At 44.1% G+C, this 19,414-nt stretch overlaps 1 protein-coding gene and 2 long non-coding RNA genes across 3 annotated transcripts in view; all 3 read left to right on the plus strand.

Annotated features, from left to right (window-relative positions):
- LOC121062959 overlaps window positions 1–3,457 on the plus strand; it is a 41,521-nt gene extending 38,064 nt beyond the window's left edge. Inside the window, exons 2-3 of the long non-coding RNA XR_005815759.1 lie at window positions 2,545–2,649; window positions 3,418–3,457. This is a non-coding gene — a long non-coding RNA (uncharacterized LOC121062959). The remainder of the gene's footprint in view (window positions 1–2,544; window positions 2,650–3,417) is intronic.
- Window positions 3,458–3,587: 130 nt separating this feature from the next.
- On the plus strand, window positions 3,588–5,883 carry LOC121062960 (zinc finger and BTB domain-containing protein 5-like). Its single transcript, XM_040543262.1, has one exon. It carries the CDS (start codon window positions 3,588–3,590, stop codon window positions 5,592–5,594), a length of 2,007 nt encoding a protein of 668 aa, XP_040399196.1. The 3' UTR covers window positions 5,595–5,883.
- A 6,723-nt stretch (window positions 5,884–12,606) lies between these two features.
- Window positions 12,607–18,753, plus strand: LOC121062961. The gene is made up of 2 exons (XR_005815760.1): window positions 12,607–13,296; window positions 18,644–18,753. It is a non-coding gene; the product is annotated as an uncharacterized LOC121062961 (long non-coding RNA).
- The last annotated feature ends 661 nt before the right edge of the window (window positions 18,754–19,414 follow it).

A 19,414-nucleotide genomic window follows, 5' to 3' on the forward strand; every position in this document is an offset into this window, starting at 1 on the left:
AGGAAGTGGTGCTTGAATATTAGGCAACTCTCCTGGGACCCCTTTCCCTGTAGGGCCCTGACCCAGGGGATTCCTCCAGTTAGGTCCCTGAAGAGGTCAAAGTTAGCTCTCTTGAAATCCATGGTTGTGGTCCTACTTTGCCCTACTTCCTCCTTGCAAGATCTTGAACTCCAACATCTTGTGGTCATTGCAGCCGAGACTGCCCTCAGCTTCACGTTTCCAACTAGACCATCTCTGTTAGTACCAGGTCCAGCAGTGCTCCTCTCCTTGTTGGCTCACCTACTACCTGTGTCAAGAAGTTATCCTCAATGTTCTGCAGTAACCTCCTGGACTGTTTACTCTGAGCTGTGTTGTCTCCCCAGCAAACATCAGGGTGGTTAAAGTCCCCCATAAGAACTAGGGCCTGCGGACGTGAGGCAACTTGCAGCTGCCTGTAGAAGGCCTCATCCACTTCCTCTTCCTGATCCAGTCACCTGTAGTAAACACCCACCACAATGTCACCCCTGTTGGCCTGCCCTTTAATCCTCACCCATAGGCTCTCGACTCGCACTTTGCCCCCCCCCCCATGCAGAGCTGCATAGATTCCAGTTGCTCACTCATGTAAAGAGCAACACCACCACCTCACCTTCCTGGTCACTTTTTTTTTTTGGCCTGGGATTTCAGCCTTTACTGTGTTTAACAATTAACTATCAAGATTTAGGTGTGCAAATGATGTGATTACTTTTTAGTGATCCTTTGAGAATTCAAATTTCTCAGACCATTGGTCAAAACAGCAATTTTCCTGACTGTCTCTGGTTCAAATGCCTATCACTTCCTGGGGAAAAGAACAGCTTAGTCATAACTGGATCATTCCTACAACCCATCTTCTCTTTTGAATTCCATCTTCATCTTTTGACTATTGTGAAATACTGTCTTTGTCTTCACTGGGTACAATGCTGTTGTCTCTCCTTTAATTCAATCTGGGAAATGATTGTAGCATATTATATCATCTTCAGAAAAAGATTTAGTCCCTTAGTTGTTTAGATTAGTTTTATCAGTGCCATGCATTTCCTTTTGGATTTTATGTATTTTACTATGCCTATGTACTATGGTGAGGGGTCTGGAGAACAAGTCTTACGAGGAGTGGCTGAGGGAGCTGGGGTTGTTCAGCCTGGAGAAGAGGAGGCTCAGGGGCGACCTTATCGCTCTCTACAGGTACCTTAAAGGAGGCTGTAGCGAGGTGGGGATTGGTCTGTTCTCCCACGTGTCTGGTGACAGGATGAGGGGGAATGGGCTAAAGTTGCGCCAGGGGAGATTTAGGTTGGATATTAGGAAGAGCTTCTTTACCGACAGGGTTGTTATGCATTGGAATGGGCTGCCCAGGGAAGTGGTTGAGTCACCATCCCTGGAGGTCTTTAAAAGATGTTTAGATGTAGAGCTTAGTGCTATGGTTTAGTGGAGGACTTGTTAGTGTTAGGTCAGAGGTTGGACTTGGTGATCTTGGAGGTCTCTTCCAACCTAGATGATTCTGTGATTCTGTCTTTCAAAACGATATAAAGTAATGCGCAGAGTCTGGAAGGAGATAGATGCTTATAAGTAGCTTGTTGATGATAAGCCTTGAGGTTGAAATAATTGTTGCTGAACACTGTACTTCTCAGTGTTTTCTGTGTACCTGCAGTCAAGATGCATATGGAGCTTAAGGCATAGGGTTGGTTTTTTTGTTGTTTTGTTTTTTTTTAATTTGCTGCAAATATAGTGTAGCAAGGCATTCATGTCATGGCTGCCTCTATGGGTGGTGGTGTGTGTTTGCTAGTGTTACTGCATTTTGACAAAGTTACTCTAATTAATATCACTGTATCTTGCTGTACTGCTATTCAGGAAAGAGATCCCTTCTCTGTCTTGGTTCAGTTGATACAATACATAAAGTTCCTTTCCTTTTTGGATAGTCGGTGGATGAGTAGAAGAGGGAGACCTAGTGTCCCCACTGAATGGAAGGTTTTTGCATGTGTTCAACTGCTGTTTGTTTTGGCCAGATAATGGCTGATCAGCAAACCTATCTCAGAATCATGTACAGTCGGTGCTTTCTCTAGTTAGCAAGTAAGGGAGAATTGAAGATATTCCAAAAGGGAAGAGATCTGAGGGGGAAAGAAGATTGGGTTATTGCACAGGGGATGTAGGCACACAAGGCATTAATCTGGTTTTCTAACATGAAACCTGGTCTCCTACAGTTGGCAGAATAACTCATATCAATTCAAAATGTATTATTTCAAAAACAGGATCGTGAACATTTTCAGGGTCTGTCCATGTGTGTTAATAAAAAACACAAAATAGTTCAGGTTGGAAGGGACCTCTGGAGGTCATCTAGTACAACTCCCTCTGCTCAAAGCATGGTCAACTAGAGGCCCATGCACAGGACCATGTCAAGATGGCTTTTGAATAGCCCCAAGAATCTTGTCCAGTCAGGTTTTGAATGTTTCCAAAGATAGAGACTCCACAACCTCTCTGGGCATTCTGGTCCAGTGTTTAACTACCCTTGCAGTAAAAAAAAGTTTTTTTTATGTGCAGATGGAATTTCCTATGTTTCGATTTGTACCCGTTTCTTCTCATCCTGGATACTTCACTGGATACCCCTGAGAAAAGTCTAGCTCCATCTTTACTCCCTCCCATCAGGTATTTATATACATAGATAAGATCCCCCTGAGCCAGGCTAAACAATCCCAGTTCTCTCACTTTCTCTTGATATGTCAGATGCTCCAGTCCCTTCATCATCTCTGTGACCCTTTGCTGGACTCTCTCCTGTATGTCCATGTCTTTCTTGTACTGGGGAGCCTTGAACTGGACACAGCACTCCAGATGTGGTCTTACCAGTGCTGAGCAGAGGAGAATAACCACCTTCCTTGACCTGCTGATAATGTTCTGCCTAATGCAACTTGGGATGCAGTTGGCCTTCTTCATTGCAAGGGCACATTGCTGGCTCGTGTTCAACTTCGTGTCTGCCAAGATCCTCGGGTCCTTTTCTGCAAAACTGCTTTCCAGCTGGGTGGCCCCTAGCATATGCTAGTGCCTGGGGTTGTTCCTCCCTAGGTTCAAGACGTAGCATTTCCCCTTGTTTGTACTATATGAGGATATATAATCATCTGAACAATTTATCAAAGACTGTATTGGCTTTTTAAGTAGAAATTTTTACGTTGGGGATTGGATGGTTTACTAAAAAATAGTATTTTACTAAAATAGTGTAAAAGTTTTTTACTAAAAGTTTTTTACTAAAGAGTGTTTTAGTTTGGACAGGAATTAACGGAACCATGTTGCATTATTCAGCTCACAATTGAGCATCCTGTGACACATTTGATGTGGTATTGGCTATTATACCATGTTAACTCTATAACAGATTCCTGCTTTGCATTTTTGTCTTGATTCTGATTTCGTGTTCCTTCACAGGGTTTCCAGAAGGAGTATAATATCGATATGGTAGTGGGAAATTAAGGTAAGTTTTTGGTCATCTGTCTCTTAGCCATCACTTTTTTTTAAAAAACTGTTCTCACTGTGATGTAAACTGAACTCCATCTATTTTTATCATTATAGCTGCTTCTGCTTTATTTTATAGGATCATGGATTTTCCAGGACACTTCAAGCAAATCTTTCAGCAGCTAAACTACCAGAGGCTTCATGGCCAACTCTGTGACTGTGCCATTGTGGTGGGAAACAGACATTTCAAAGCCCATCGCTCTGTTCTGGCAGCATGTAGCACGCATTTCCGAGCTCTCTTTACTGTAGCAGAGGGTGATCAAACTATGAACATGATTCAACTGGACACTGAAGTGGTGACAGCAGAAGCCTTTGCTGCCCTGATTGATATGATGTACACTTCTACACTAATGCTTGGGGAGAGCAATGTAATGGATATCTTGCTTGCTGCTTCTCACCTGCATTTGAACTCTGTTGTTAAAGCATGTAAACACTACCTTACTACCAGGACGCTACCAGTGTCTCCACTTAGTGAAAGAGTTCAGGAGCAAAATGCACGCATCCAAAGATCTTTTATGTTTCAACAGCTTGGGCTCAGCATTGTGAGCTCTGCACTGAATTCCACTCAAAGCACAGAGGAGCAATCAAATACCATGAGCTCATCAATGAGAAGTAACGTAGAGCAATGTACTCTCCACAAGCGTAAACAGTCTTCTGATGATCGGGCCAGACAGCGAATCAGACCTACTGTAGATGAGTCCATTTCAGATGTTACTCCAGAGAGCAGGCAGTCAGTAGTTCATTCACGAGAAGATTTTCTTTCACCAGATTCACTGAAGATTGTGGAAAATTCTAAGGCCGATGCTGTTACTGATAAACAAGAGGATAATACTATTATGTTTGATCAGTCTTCTGGTGCTCAAGAAGATGCTCAAGTGCCCAGCCAGTCAGACAACAGTAGAGGAAACATTTCACAGATATCGATCTCATCTCAGGTAATACAAGTGGAAACCTGTTTTGATCGGGAAGCTACTTCTGAGAAAAACAACTTCCCATGCAAAAATTCAGATGTCGGTCTAACTGAAAAAGAACACATGGGGGTGGTGGTTAAATCTGAACCTTTGAGTTCCCCAGAGCCTCAAGATGAAGTGAGTGATGTCACTTCTCAAGCAGAAGGCAGTGAGTCTGTTGAAGTGGAAGGAGGAGTGGTGACTGCAGAGAAGTTAGAACTGAGTCCTGAAAGCAGCGATCGTAGCTTTTTTGACCCACAGTCTAGTACTGATAGGGTTGGAGACATCCATATTATGGAAGTGTCAAATAACCTGGAACATAATTCCACTTTCAGTATCTCAAATTTTCTGAATAAAAGCAGAGGTGGCAACTTTGGTGCAAGTCAAAATACCAATGACAACATTCCAAATACAATAAGTGACTGCAGAATGGATAGTGATGCCTCTTACCTATTGAGTTCAGAGTCCAGGACTGCTAATGGTCATTCCTCTGCTATGGTTTCTCATGCAAAGAATCCATTCAGTGAGCCTTCAGACTCTCATTTTGTTAGACCAATGCAGGATATGATGGGTCTTCCATGTGTACAGATTTCTGGGTACCGGGCTGCAGAACAATTTGGTCTTGATTTCCCAAGGTCAGGCTTGGGCCTACACTCTTTGTCAAGGACAATGATGGGCTCCATAAGAGATGGAGCTAGTGGTTTTCCTGGCTATCGTCGCATAGCCCCCAAAATGCCTGTTGTGACCTCTGTTGGGAGCTCCCAGCTACAAGATAACCCTTCCAGTTCCCAGCTGTTAATCAATGGGACCACTTCTTTTGAGAATGGACTTCCTTCACAACCTGGTCCACCACAGTTGACAAGGGCATCTGCCGATGTTCTTTCAAAATGTAAGAAGGCCTTATCTGAACACAATGTGTTGGTTGTAGAAGGTGCTCGTAAATATGCCTGTAAGATCTGCTGCAAGACTTTTTTGACTCTAACAGACTGCAAGAAGCACATTCGTGTGCATACAGGAGAAAAGCCTTATGCCTGTTTGAAGTGTGGCAAACGGTTCAGCCAGTCCAGCCACCTATATAAACATTCCAAAACAACCTGTCTGAGGTGGCAGAGCAGCAATCTACCTAGCACTTTGCTTTAATCTCCTCCACTCCATAGCCTCATGGGAATGCTAATACAAATTTATAAGACTGGAGTATTTCAGGAATATTAATGCTATTTTGTTCAAGGCTGAGAAGCTGCCCTTATAGATTAGTGAATGCTTGTGTGTGAAATTGTTACAAACACAGAAGTCTTGATTCTGTAAATTGGCGATAATGCTGTATTTACTTCACTTGTGGTGGTTTCACACTGATGGACATCTAAACACCACAATCGCGCTCTCACTCCCCCTCCTCAAAGGGGGGGGGGAGGAAAGTATGATGGGAAAGAAAAAGGCTCATGGGTTGAGATAAGGATAATTTAATTAAAGGGAAAAGAAAGAGAAAAAAATAAGCAAAGACTGTCCAGAAGAAAAGAAAGAGAAAAAGCAATTATTCTCTACTTCCCATCAACGAGCGATGTTTGGCCACATAGTGGGAAGCAGGGCCTCAACATGTGCAGCGGTTGATCGGGAGGACAGACATTTTCATAACGAGAGCCCCCCCCAAGTGCACCTGTCTGCCATAAAATGCTTTAGAATATGTTAATTATGAAAATAGTTTTAGGGTTCCAAATACATTTATGGCTTTTCTGCAGTAAAGGACAATATGTAATGAAGGTACTTAAAATAAGTCAATGACAAGTAACTTCTGGACTGTTAGATGTGTATATAAATACTTTGAATACAGCAAGACCTTGTTTTTTCACCGTTTTTCTGTAAAAACTTCTACTGAGTAATAAGTGATGTACTACAGACCTGTTAGTCTAACCTCAGTCCTGGGAAAAGTTATGGAGAAGATTGTCCTGGGAGATACTGAAAGGCAGTTAAAGAAAGAAGCTATTATCAGGCATATTCAACATGGGTTCATCAAGGGAAAGGCCTGCCTTAGTAATTTGATCACCTTCTATGATAAGATCAACTGCTTGGTAGATGAAGGGAAGGCAGCAGACATAATCTCTGAATTTTAGTAAGGCCTTTGATACTGTCCTCACAGCATCCTACTGGACAAATTATCTAACTGTGAGATAAACAGGTTCATGCTACGCTGGGTGATGAACTGGACTCAACGGTCACTAGCTGTGTTCCCCAGGGCTCAATTCTCGGGCCAGTCTTGTTGAACAATTTTATCAATGATCTGGATAAAGGAGTGGAATGCATCCTCAGCATGTTTGCCAATGATAGTAAACTGGAAGGTGCTGCTGACTCCCTGGAGGAACGAGTTATTGCAAAAAGATCTAGATTGATTGGAGCACTGGACAATCATCAACAGCAAGTTCAACAAAGGAAAATGCCGGGTTCTACACCTGGGACAAAATAATGCTGGACACAGGTACAGACTGGGAGACAAGTGGCTAGAGAGCAGCTCAGCAGAAAGGGATCTGGGGGTGATGGTTGACAGCAGGCTCAATATGTGTAAGAAGTGTGCCTTGGCAGCCAAGAGGGCAAACTGCATTTTGGGATGCATTGACCACAGCATGGCCAGCTAGTCAAAAGAGGTAATTATCCTACTATATTTAGCATTGGTGCAGCCTCACCTTGAATATTGTCTGCTGTTCTGGTCTCCACAATCTAAAAAAGATATTAAGGTCCTTGAAAGAGGAAGGCAACAGAGCTCGCAAAAGGGCTGGAAGGCATATCCTATGAGGAGAGGCTAAGGACACTTGGGTCGTCTAGTTTGGAGAAAAGAAGGCTAAGAGGTGACCTCATTGCTCTCTGCAACTTCCTGAGGAGGAGAAGTGGAGAAGGAGGTGCCGGTCTCTTCTCCCTGGTAATCAGTGATAGGATGCAATGGAATGGCACGAAGCTGCACCAGGAGAGGTTTGGATTGGACATTAGGAAAAATTTCTTTACTGTGAGGGTGGTCAAACACTGGAAGAGGCTTCCTAGAGAGGTGGTTGATGCTCCATGCCTGCGATTGTTCAAGAGGCATTTGGATAATGCCCTCAATAATATACTTTAACTTCTGGTTACCCCTGAAGTGGACAGGCATTTGGACTAGATGATCTTTGAAGGTCCCATCCAACTGAACTATTCCATTCTATATTTTTAATGCTTTTTCTTTAAAAAGCTTGCTTCGCCTAGAATAAAATTTCACAATTCTTTGTTTCCCTTTCAGCAGATGCTGACATGCACCAAAAAGAGATCAGGAAGCTGCAGTTTTTAGTCAGTCTTAGCTGTTACTAACATTGTCAGCTCTTACAGGGCAAGGACTCAGGTCTCAGCAAGCAGGTGAAAGGGGAAAATGCTTTATAAATACCCGTAATTGAAACATTTGCAATTTATGCTCGTGTAGTATTAGCACGTTATGTTTAAATTGAACCATTTTTCATTTTCAGAGTAAACATTCTGTTCGTTTTAAGGATCGATCTGTTACAAGCAAAACTTTCTCTGAATGCATACTTCAGTACAATTTTGCTCTCAGATGAGCAATTTATCTTTTCTAAACAGAGCACAGAGGAAATACAAGAAACTTGTTCCAAGGAACTTGTGACTTTCTGTAGCACAAAAGGACCCCCAAATCATATTTTATGCATAATATGTATAAACCTTGATTATGTTGGTCCATTGGACTCTGAGGTGGGCCCATTCCAGAGTGAGGAGGTCGCATACTCTTCATGGAGCTACAGTGAACATCTTCAACCGTTCCTTTTTCATACAAGCCATCAGTAAACTGCAAATAAATAAATAAATAAATCTAAAACCCAAAAATCTAAGGGACATAAAATAAAAATTTACACTAGTATATGAAGAAGAATAGAAACTTTTTCATGCTATAAGTAAATGCAATGGGACTCTCTATCCCTGGAATCAGATTTTTGGAAAGCAGAGCACAACAGGAGAATGTTTATCCCCCTTCCTGCTGATGACTTTTCTTCTTCTGCTTCCTTATGAGCTGTTTGGACAATGTTAAGTACTACAAACGAGGAAAATTGTCCAAACAGAAATAAAATGAACTGTACTGACTTCATATAACAAAGCAGCGCAATGCAGACCAACTTAGAACAGGCCAAATTATTGACCCAACCTTTTCCCTTGTAGTCACGCTATACTGGCATGTCCCAACACTGTTTAACTTTTTCCCTGGTTTTGGCTGGGATAGAGCTAATTTTCTTCCTAGTAACTGGTATGGTTCTGTGTTTTGGATTTAGGGTGAAAATAGTGTTGATAACACATCGATGTTTTAGTTGTTGCTGAGCAGTGCTTACACTCAGTCAAGCACTTCTTCTTCTCACGCTGCCCTGCCAGCAAGGGCAGGGAAGGAAGGGAAGCCAGGGGTGCACAAGAAGCTGGGAAGGGACACAGCCAGGACAGCTGACCATATCGTGTGTTGCCTTATTTTTTCCATCTTCTTTGCCTTTCTAGTGTTTTCCTTAAAATTAGTTTTATCTGTTTTCCATCTACTTTCATATGCTACATTGCATCTGAAACTCCACCATGCGTAGCAATAAAGCAGATATGGGAGTAAAGAGATTAAACTGAAGGGATGCACGACACGGACTCCTGATGGCTCTTGAACAGGAGACGTTTATTGCCCTTTTTTCACTACTACATATACTTTCCCTGTAGCCCCACGCGCTGTCCATGCACCCGAATCTGTCTTACAATTGGTTAGAGACCCTCAGACGCGCCTTGAGCCAGCCAGCAATTGGCCACTGCCCAAAGCTCATCTTTAACACTGTAGCCAAGTTAATTTATCTCGACCTTGCTCAAGTTTTTGGTTCTACCGCTGTTTTCCTCATTATCTCTAACTCAGGGACGTGTGAAACAGCACAAAGCTGCCTGTGAATTCCTTTCCCACAATTCCCCCTTTTTTATTTTCAATCAACCAAACGCTTTCTATAGGTTTTTCTATCAATCACCGCAGACACTGCAATAAGCAAGGTACAATAAGCAACAGGGTGAAAAATCACATGCAGAATTACGATTGTAAAGTAGTGTGCCTACTAGAATCTACATCAGTCAACAAGCCACTAAGCGCTAGGGATGTTGCTTCGCAGCGATGCTGCATCTCACTCGCACAGCACAATCACACAATCATGCAAAGAGGCCTCTTGCACTTCTCATTCATACCACAAGAAAATATCACTTAAAATAATTTGTCTGCGGCTTCAGGAGGTCCTTGTCTACTCCCGCGGTGAGCGGCTGAGAGTGGAGACCCCTCCGAGGAAAATGCTCGGGGTGCACCTAGGGGCGTCCGCTCCACAGTCGATCCCACAGCTGAGCAGAGCGGCTCCTGGTGCAAGGAATGATGCTATTATAGTTTTGTATAATTACACCAAAGAGATGCATTGCGAAAAGGCGTGAGTGTGGCGTTGACCATTTGTTTCATGGTTTGGTTTTTGCCCGTGTAATTGAACCTTACACATGCTGTTGCTGTTACACTTCCCAGGATATCTAATTCCTGTGGCTCTAGGGGCGCTTGTGGTAAGTAGACAGTCCAATCTTTGTTATCCCCACCAAACATGTCGTGAATGGGTCGTTAGCACTAGCCAGGGACAGGCACATCGCTTCTTGTCCTGTCATGTTGGCGAGGGTGACCCAGATGTTGCGGTGTGGTTGGATGGAGACCCAGGGCTGGCAATAACCGATGACAGCGGCGATTGTGAGGAGGCAGCCAACCATGGCGTTACCCCCCTTGCTGGTACCCATCTTGGTCCGTGACCTGTAGAGACACAAGCATACCCTCGACCCCAAGTTATTAGAGGATGGGGTCCCTCCCAAAGACCTGTATTTAAATTTTTTGCCATCACTAAGGCCTGCTCTGATTGTGGCACCTGTGACAGCGCGGAATTCATATTTTTGTAATGTTTTACTATGGGCGGTACCTCTTTGTGAGGAAAGGGTAATGATAGGTGAGTCATTATGTGAAGTGCCTTTCCCAACCTGTTCTGTGGTGTTTCCTGGGTGTCTCCCCCTTTTTGTTTATTTAGCAGTGCTTTCAAGGTGCAATGTGTGCGCTCAACAATGGCTTGACCTGTGAGGGAATGAGGAATGCCTGTGATGTGTCGGATACCCCAAGTCTGAAAAAAGGTTTCAAGGGAGTGGCTACTATAGCAGGGGCCATTGTCGGTTTTTATTTCCTTTGGGATGCCTAGCACTGGGAAAGCGACATGGAAGTGTGCCTGGACGTGGTGACTAGTTTCACCCGCTGCAGCTGTCACCCAAATAGCATGAGAGAAAGTGTCTACCGATACATGAACATATTTCAAGAGACCAAATTCTGGAATATGAGTTACATCGGTCTGCCATAACTGTAAGGACCGTAGACCTCTAAGGTTTACCATTAAAGACGGGGTCGAAACATGTTGTTGACAGTCAGGACATGTTTGGACGATCAATTTGGCATCAGTGACCGATATAGCGAATTGTTTCGCCAAGACTTTGGTGGATTGCTGGAAAAAGGCATGCGATAACCGTGCTTGCTCCAGCACCTTAGGCACCGGGGCAGTCAGGGTCACATTAGTTAGCTGGTCAGCGCATGCGTTACCCTCTACAAAAATACCAGGTAACATAGTTGTCTCTGCATGTGAATAATACAATATGGGTGCACTCGCTGCTCTACCAAAAATAACAGCTCCTTAAATTTTAGAAACAAATTTTCCTTTGGGATATGTCTCAAATGTGCCCTCTCAATGCGCTGAGCAACACCTACAGCATATTGCTAGTCCGATACAATATTCAAGGGGACTAGGCTTTTCTTTTTTTTTTTCCTTTTTTCTTTTTTTTTTCTTTTTTTTTTTATTTAACACATTTTCATTGAGAGTGCAGCACAGATACTTTCCCTGAAACAATTACTTCAAAACATTTATGAACATAAATTGTCAAAAATATGCTAACAAATTTAATTAAATACATACGTGTAAAAAAAAAATCTGAAAAACAAATATTTAACAGCCTAAGACACATTCACAATGTAATTTCTCCATCATTTATGGTTTTTATCTCTAACACAAGAGGACACAAGTCTGAAAATCTGCATATATTAAGGTATCACAGAGCGTAGAAAATATATGAAAATATCTACTAGCGTTTGGCACAATGCAAGTATTCTACCCCAAGAGAGAGAAACAGTGTAATCTTTTGAGCTGCACAGATTGTTGTTCACGCAAATTGTGATGTTACAACAGCAACTCTTGTTTTAGTTGGAAAAACCCAAAGGTGGTGAGCAGGGGACAGGGTGGTTTGTGAGAAAGCATGTTTAGGTACTTAGCCGACTAATTTAGCTGGATAAGGAACAATGTAATGTTTTCCTGTTGTTAAACTCTTCCATCCGTATCGCTGGCACACAAATTATTGGTACTGGAGCAAACAATTTGGGAATAGCATATGCCAACAGAAATGTGCCTGTACCAGCAGCCCTTTAGATTGCAGCGATGATTCACTGAAACCAAGTTTGAAGAGAACTGCAGTCATATGCACACCGCATGACACAGCCAGGTAGAAGATTCCTAGAGATACTAATGAAATTCCAACATGGAATGAAACCCCTACAGCACCATATTCTTGGAAAACTTTTTTCAGCTGCTGGGATTTATTGAGTTTGTGTTCACTGCTGCGATCTGTGGCTGCCTTTTCAGGGGATCCACCCGCATCCTTGGCCGAACTGCCGGCGGCGGCCCGCAGCGCCAGCAGAGGGGCCGGCGGGCTGAGGCGGGGGGGGCCGACCCGGCGGGGGCGGGGGGGGCAGCAGCGGCGGCGGTCGGCGACGAGCGGGGGGGCGGCGGCGGCGCTTGCGGCCGTGCGGGCTGTCGCGGAGCGCGGGCTGTGCGCGGCTCTGCCCGGCCTCGCAGGGCGGACAGAGCGGGGGCCCGCGGGGCCGCGGGCCCGGGCGCAGCAGCAGGCGGAACATGGCAGCGCCCGGTGCGCGCGGGCGGGCGCCCAAACCGGAGAAACGCAGCAGCCGGCGGCGGGTGCCCGGAGCTGACAGCGGGGCGGGTGGCGGCGCTGGCGGCAATCGTATGGCACCAACAATTGACCAGTCATAACATTTTCTAACAGTGACTGTAAGGAATGGTCCAGCAATTCGTGTCACTAAGGGATTTGAAGGGTTAACATTGAGGCCCGGGTTTAGGCGATAAGAGAACAAAGGGATTTTTTAGAGAAAAACTGCTGACTCTGCACGGGACGTGCAGTAGCTTCTGACATCCGGCCAAGAGACTACCAAATAAGGAGGAAGACCATGAGCCTTCAGCCCGAGCAACCCCTGAGAGACCAGCAGAGACTGATACGCAGGTGCCCCTGGGAGGACTTCGGATTCGGGAAACCAATTATAATAACCCTGCCTCTTCTAGAAGTAGTAATGAATATGTATTAGCCTAGGAGCATAAAAATCAGCCGTCTTATGTAACGGGTATGCATCCTGGTGGAACAGAGACTCCCGGCGCACCCAGCGCTGTTTGCTTGCCTCTATTCGTTTAATAAATTGTAAACTTTGATTGCAGTCCTATTTGGGACTCAGTCATTTATAACAACTGGGGGCTCGTCTGGGATGGTCTTGGTTCCTGAATTCTGACTCGATCTAGGAGGGGCGCCCCCACCATTTGGTGGCTCCTGTTCGAATCGGGTCGGGACTAACGCCATCTTGAACCTGAATAAGCGCAAGCAAAGATTTAGATTTTTTTATGAGCTCCCTTTGCCGGCTGCAGCACTATATTTTGCCCGTAATTCTGCGCGCGAAGATCCGAACGAAGACGGCGGAGTCGTAAGTATTTAAGGTGTATACCGTTCGGTTGGGTGGGATTCGGTTGCCTATGTGTGTGTGAGAGTGTGACTGAGACGGAACGTAGTTCCGAAGCGATTGTGGAGGTCTTCTAACCGCGGTTCCAATCTCCCGTGAGGGACTTGGCCAGTGAAGGACCGAAGCGATTCCTATAGGATTCGTGGGTGGGTGATAGGTCCTAAACCCCCTGCAAGACACTCTCACTAAGGCAACCAAGGGCTGTAGGAATTGCCACAGTAAAATTCCTAGATGGGTCAGACAAAATCGAAGACCCGGGACCAGAGAAAAGGGAGCAAATTACCAGATATACCACCAGAAAGTCCATTAGGGATATGTTGTGGTTTAGCCCGGCTGGCAGTCAAACACCACACAGCCGTTCGCTCACCCTCCCCCCTCCCTCTCCGGGATGGGGGAGAGAAACGGGAAAGTGAAGCCTGTGAGTTGAGATAAAGACAGTTTATTAAGACAGGGAAAAGAATAACAACAATAATAATAATAATAATAGTATTAATAGTAATAATGTGTACCAAATAAGTGATGCACAATGCAATTGCTCACCACCCGTTGACCGATGCCCAGCCTATCCCCGAGCAGCCGGCCCCCCACCCCGGCTAGCCACCCCTATATATTATTTAGCATGACGTCAGATGGTATGGAATACCCCTTTGGCCAGTTTGGGTCAGCTGTCCTGGGTCTGTCCCCTCCCAGCTTCTGCTGCATCCCTAGCCTGCTCGCTAGCAGGACAGAGAGAGGCTGAAAAGTCCTTGGCTTGGTGTAAGCACTGCTCTACAAAAATTAAAACATCAGCATGTTATCAGCGCTCTTCTCATTCTAATCCAAAACATAGCACCCTGCCAGCTACTAGGAGGAAAATTAACTCTGTCCTAACTGAAACCAGGACAGGATAATGATTAGAAATTGGAACGATAGGGGCCCCGGAAAAGGAAAAAAGTAAATTAAAAATGGTCCAGTATTGTATGATAGAATGGCCAAAGGAGCCTTTAAGACCACATGTCTTTTGGCCCATTTTCGGATGCCTGGCAAACTGGGTTTGCCAGGCCTTAAATATACATGTTAATTCAAAGGAACCTTTTAGTCAGGAGGAAAGTGATTATGCAGGATTATGGATCAGGACTTCACGTCCTTTTTCAGCCTCAATATTTACACTAAAAGCAGACGAGAAGGTTGAAGAAGAAGGAAAAAAAAAAAAAAAGGAAAAAGAAAAAGATGATGAATGGGAGTCATTGGATAACCTACCACCTCTATATCCTAACAATCCACCCCCGGTGGTGCATCTTGTAATCCTATTTTGTTCTTAAATGTTTTGAGCGTGTCAAGGAGGAAGGTGGGAGCATTATCTAAGTAACAGTTTAGAAGTTTTGGTATATCTGCGGTGGTGTTTGGTCAGTTTCCCAAGTATGGGGGGCGGGGGGGCTGACTGATTATCAAAGCGGTAGAATGGAGAGTCACTTCTTTGGTGGTTCGGGCCTGAGCCCTGGGAATTTGGTAAGAAGGGGGAGAGCGAATTTATTTAGGCCTCAATACCTTTTTAAACCCCCATCTTGACGGATACACAGAAGTGATTCCTTGTTTTGTGTGGGCTTACTAACAAAGTGCATGAGAAAAATTAGCATTCGGCTTGAAATTCGGTCCTGTTGAAATGTAAATTTTGTGAAAAAGGTGTTATTGTTTGTCCAGAAGATGGAAGGCTGAGTGCTTCAGGTGTTTCCCCGAAATCCTGCGGATTTATGATTGGAACGGGGCTCATTAATAATCTGAAATAGTAAAGTCTGTATGTGGAAAGAAGAGTTTAATCCCAGAGAATTGGGACGTTTGGGAAGAAGATTAGGGAAAGATAGTAAAAACCTGCAACAAAAAGGTTTGCATGGAAATTGAAACAAGGGACAGTAACTAATATAAATAAATAAAAGGGAATGGGAAATCAAGGAAATGGGTAAAATCCAAAACAAAGACGTCCTAAAAAAAAAGCCTCCTTGGGTGCATATTGGAACATTGGAAGAATACTGTTAGAAATGGGGGCACAGAAAGCAAGAGGACTTCCACTAAGTATTGCAGTCAACGGTGGCCACTATATAAACTAAATGGCCACTTTATGGATCAATCGACTATAACAGTGTCTTGCAATTAATGTTGTTTTTGAGGAGAGAAGGAAAATAGGATGAAATGTTGTATACTGATATGTTGTTTCAGCATCGTGGAGGGAAAAGGTATGGGATTAAGTTGGCCCCTGACTGAGCCTTTGGTGTTGGCATTAGAAAAGTACAGGCTGGAGAAAGATAAAGGAAGTGTTAAAAGGGTTGTTGAAGGCGTTAAAGGTTGTGTGGCATGTAGTATTTAACAGAGCTGTTTGAAGTTGAATGAGCAGGGAAAGAGCATGTAGGAATGTTAATAGTTCCGCCTCAACCCGAGGCTGAGATCTCAAAATCGCGGGTGTGAGCCCTCTGGGGCAGAGGGACCGTGATGGGTCCGAGAGAGTTGTCGTGGAAACAGAAAAGCAGCTAACTCTTAAAGCAACCTGAGTTCGTGTGTGAGCTCAGATTGCCAATGGGACCGCTCAGGGAACTGTCAACGATTGCATTCCCCTGACCGACGGCCCCCACTGAGACCCTAATCAGCCCGGAAATTATGTAAATACCAAAATCTGGTTAAACTGGGAATTGAGAATCTGTTCCAACAAGGTCCAAAAGAAACCCCTATGGAATTTTTGAATTTTTGGACCAACTTTGAAATGCAATGAGAAAAAAATGGACCTGGCTTCAGAAAACAAACAGAGGCAATTGGCTAGCCTCTTTCCAGGGCAATCGGCCCCTGATATCAGAAAGAAATTGTCTTAGGCTGCAGGACAAACTTACAACAGTCAGGAATGACGGGGACCTGGGGCATCTACCCTAGCAGGTCCACTAGTTGAAATAAAGCTAGGAAACGAAGACAGAGGCTTGAATTTTTTGTTGGTTACGGGAGCTTCTTTCTCTCTGTTAATTAGTCTGTAAATGTAATAGGAGCAACATATTCAGTGTTAAATAGTTTAAAAGGACGATTAGGATCTAAGACAACTACAATAATTGGAGCCACAGGGAAGGAGGAGGAACGGCCATTCTTACAACCCCTTGATTTGCGTTTTGGGGGTAAGGAACTAACCCATGAATTTTTGTATGTACCAGAATGCCCGATTCCACTCTTGGGACGGGATCTATTAGCCAACTTAGATGCAACAATAACCTTTGAGGATGGAGAATTAATAATGAAGGTACCTGAGTCCAAAGTAGGACAAATCCTAATGATCAAAGATAAACCCTTTGTTAATATTCCAAGAGAAGTAGAAAATGCAGTTATACCAGCAGTATGGGAAACAGATGTACCAGGGAAGTCGAAACTGGCACAACCGGTAAAGGTGGAATTAAAGGAAGGAGCCAAACCTGTTCGAATCAAACAATATCCACTTAAGATAGAAGCTAGGCAGGGGATAGTGAAAATTATTGACAAATTTCTCAAATATCAGATTCTGGAAGAATGTAAATCGGAATACAATACTCCAATTTTTCCAGTAAAGAAGCCAAATGGCAAGTATAGATTAGTACAAGATCTTAGAGCAATAAATGAAATAACAAAGGACATTCACCTGGTAGTAGCTAATCCTTACACATTGTTAACATCTGTGAGAGAGAAATATAAATGGTTTACCGTGATAGATTTAAAGGATGTGTGGGAATAGAAATGTTGTTTTTGCAGTGTTACATTGTTTAGAAGGAAGGAATGTGGTATTGAGATATGCTTACAGTGATAAGAAAGCTCAGCAGGTGACCTCGTAAATGCAGACAACCAGACTCCTTAGAGCAACCAGGTAAAAATCACTATGTTAAGTCAAGCCAGATAAGGGGAGAAAACATTACCACCTCAAAAACAGGCCGGCAACTGAAGGCCAGGCATTGTCTGTGAAGCATCAGATAGATTGTGAACCTGGATTACCCACTCCAGTGGGGAAACAGGGGAGGGTCCTGTCATCAAAAAGTATATAAACTGTGTTTTGGAACTAGTAGGTGCGCTCTCCTGCTTGTGGGGCGCCCGCCATTGCAATCGCGAATAAATTACTACTTCACTGAGATCCTTGCCTGAGCCTAAGTTATTGACTACGGAGTGTTTCTCACAGATGCCTTCTTCTGCATACCTCTTGATAAAGATAGTAGAAAATTATTTGCCTTCGAATGGGAAAACATATTGAAGTTTTTGGACCACATATGGTAACAACCCTTTTAGAACAAAAGGGGGGGGGCACTGGTTATCACCCAGCCGGATGATGAAATATCAGGCAATACTAACTGAACAAGATGACGTAACCTTGAAAACGACTAACCTGTTAAATCCAGCAGTATTTCTAGGAACTGTTCCAGAAGAAGGACCGTTGGAACACAATTGTGTGGAAATAATCGAACATACGCCAGCCGCAAAGATTTGAAGGATGTACCCCTTGAAAGGTATTCAGTGGGAATACCACACTCCGTGGCACCCACAAAGCTCAGGGAAAGTAGAAAGGATGAGTCAAACAATAAAACAACAATTGGCTAAGTTATTGATCGAGACACAGCTGCCCTGGATGAAATGCTTACCATTGGCACTTTTAAACATAAGAACTAAACCACACAGTGAGACTGGATTATCACCATATGAAATGTTATATGGTATGCCTTATTCTCAAGGGATGCCTCTAGGGAACAATGTAGTTGAGGATCATAGTATCCAGAAATATATAATTACCATTGGAAGGAGATTACAGGAGCTAAGAGAAATTGGGATGACGACTCAAACACCACCTTTAGGATTTGCTATTCATAAGATACAACCAGGAGACAAGGTCTTAATAAAAACCTGGAGAGAAGAATCATTGAACCCCCAATGGGAGGGACCGTACCTTGTTTTACTTACTACTGAAACAGCTGTGAGAACAGCAGAAAGGGGTTGGACACACGCATCCAGAATAAAAGGACCAATAACTACCGAAGCCTGGAGGGTTGAGTCCAGTCCTGGGGAACTGAAACTGAGACTAAAGAGGAACTAATATCCTAGCAATGAGGTTCTGCATGAATGAAGGGCACTGGATAAAGAGGACAAGGCTGAAGGGAGGAAAGGGAGAAGGCAAGACCGGGGTAGGACCCTCCACTGCGGTGTGTATGGTCTACCGAGGGAGGCAACTCCTATGGGTATTGACCGCCGAGTGAGAGGGCCTCGACCGGACTTCTCCCGTGCTAAGATCCGGTTGTCCTGAGAAAAATAACATGAGAACCTTTTAAACCCATAATAAAATTGTGATTAGTTTTTCCAGGAGCTGGATCACCCCGAAGGGCTGAATGGTAACACAAGCTCTGAAAGCGGGCCCAACCCCATGATTGAAGGCGTCTCCCACACTCTCAAGATTGGACGGCGCAAAAGGATAAGAAATGCTATACTTCCTGGTATTGTTTTTACAAGGGCAATTGGGCCATGGGCAGGAATGGAGGAATAACTTTTTTACTTTGGGGGAGGAAGTGGCCAAGGTCTTTAACCTTAGTAACTGCTGGATTTGTGGAGGACCGGGGGGGAACTGAAAGTTGGCCCTGGGTAGCAGGCCCGGTCGAACCCAAGTGGTGGGTCAGTAATTTGAGCGAAGTTCATAATGGGATGCAATTTTGGAAAGAGGAAGGAGGCCCATGGCAGTTGCACTCGTCAGCTCGGGGTGTATACTGCTTGAACAGAACAGGAACAGTGGCGGTGGGAAAAAGCATTTACAATTGGACTCTGTCCCCCAGATATGATTGTACCAATCCTGGATGTAGTCCTATAAACTGTACAGGCACGTAGTGGGAAATGGAACGCCACACATGTTCAGCTGAGAAATGGGACTTGGCTGAAATGCTCATATAGGGAATTTTTTGGATCCGGATGTGAAACTGTGGCAAGAGCACAAGCAGGGGGATAATTCGATGGTCAAATCTTGAGCTGTCAGCGTGATAACACCACTAAGGAACAGCATGTGGTGCGGGTCTATCGTTGGAAATGGCAGGATGAGAATGGGAGGCGAGTGTTCTTTAAACATTTCTGGTCAGCT

Source organism: Cygnus olor, assembly GCF_009769625.2.
Source record: "Cygnus olor isolate bCygOlo1 chromosome W unlocalized genomic scaffold, bCygOlo1.pri.v2 SUPER_W4, whole genome shotgun sequence".
NCBI classification, from domain to species: domain Eukaryota; kingdom Metazoa; phylum Chordata; class Aves; order Anseriformes; family Anatidae; genus Cygnus; species Cygnus olor.

What these genes read in the sequence shown, in the direction of transcription:
- LOC121062960 (XM_040543262.1), top strand. Translation starts at nt 3,588, where the DNA reads ATGGATTTTCCAGGACACTTCAAGCAAATCTTTCAGCAGCTAAACTAC.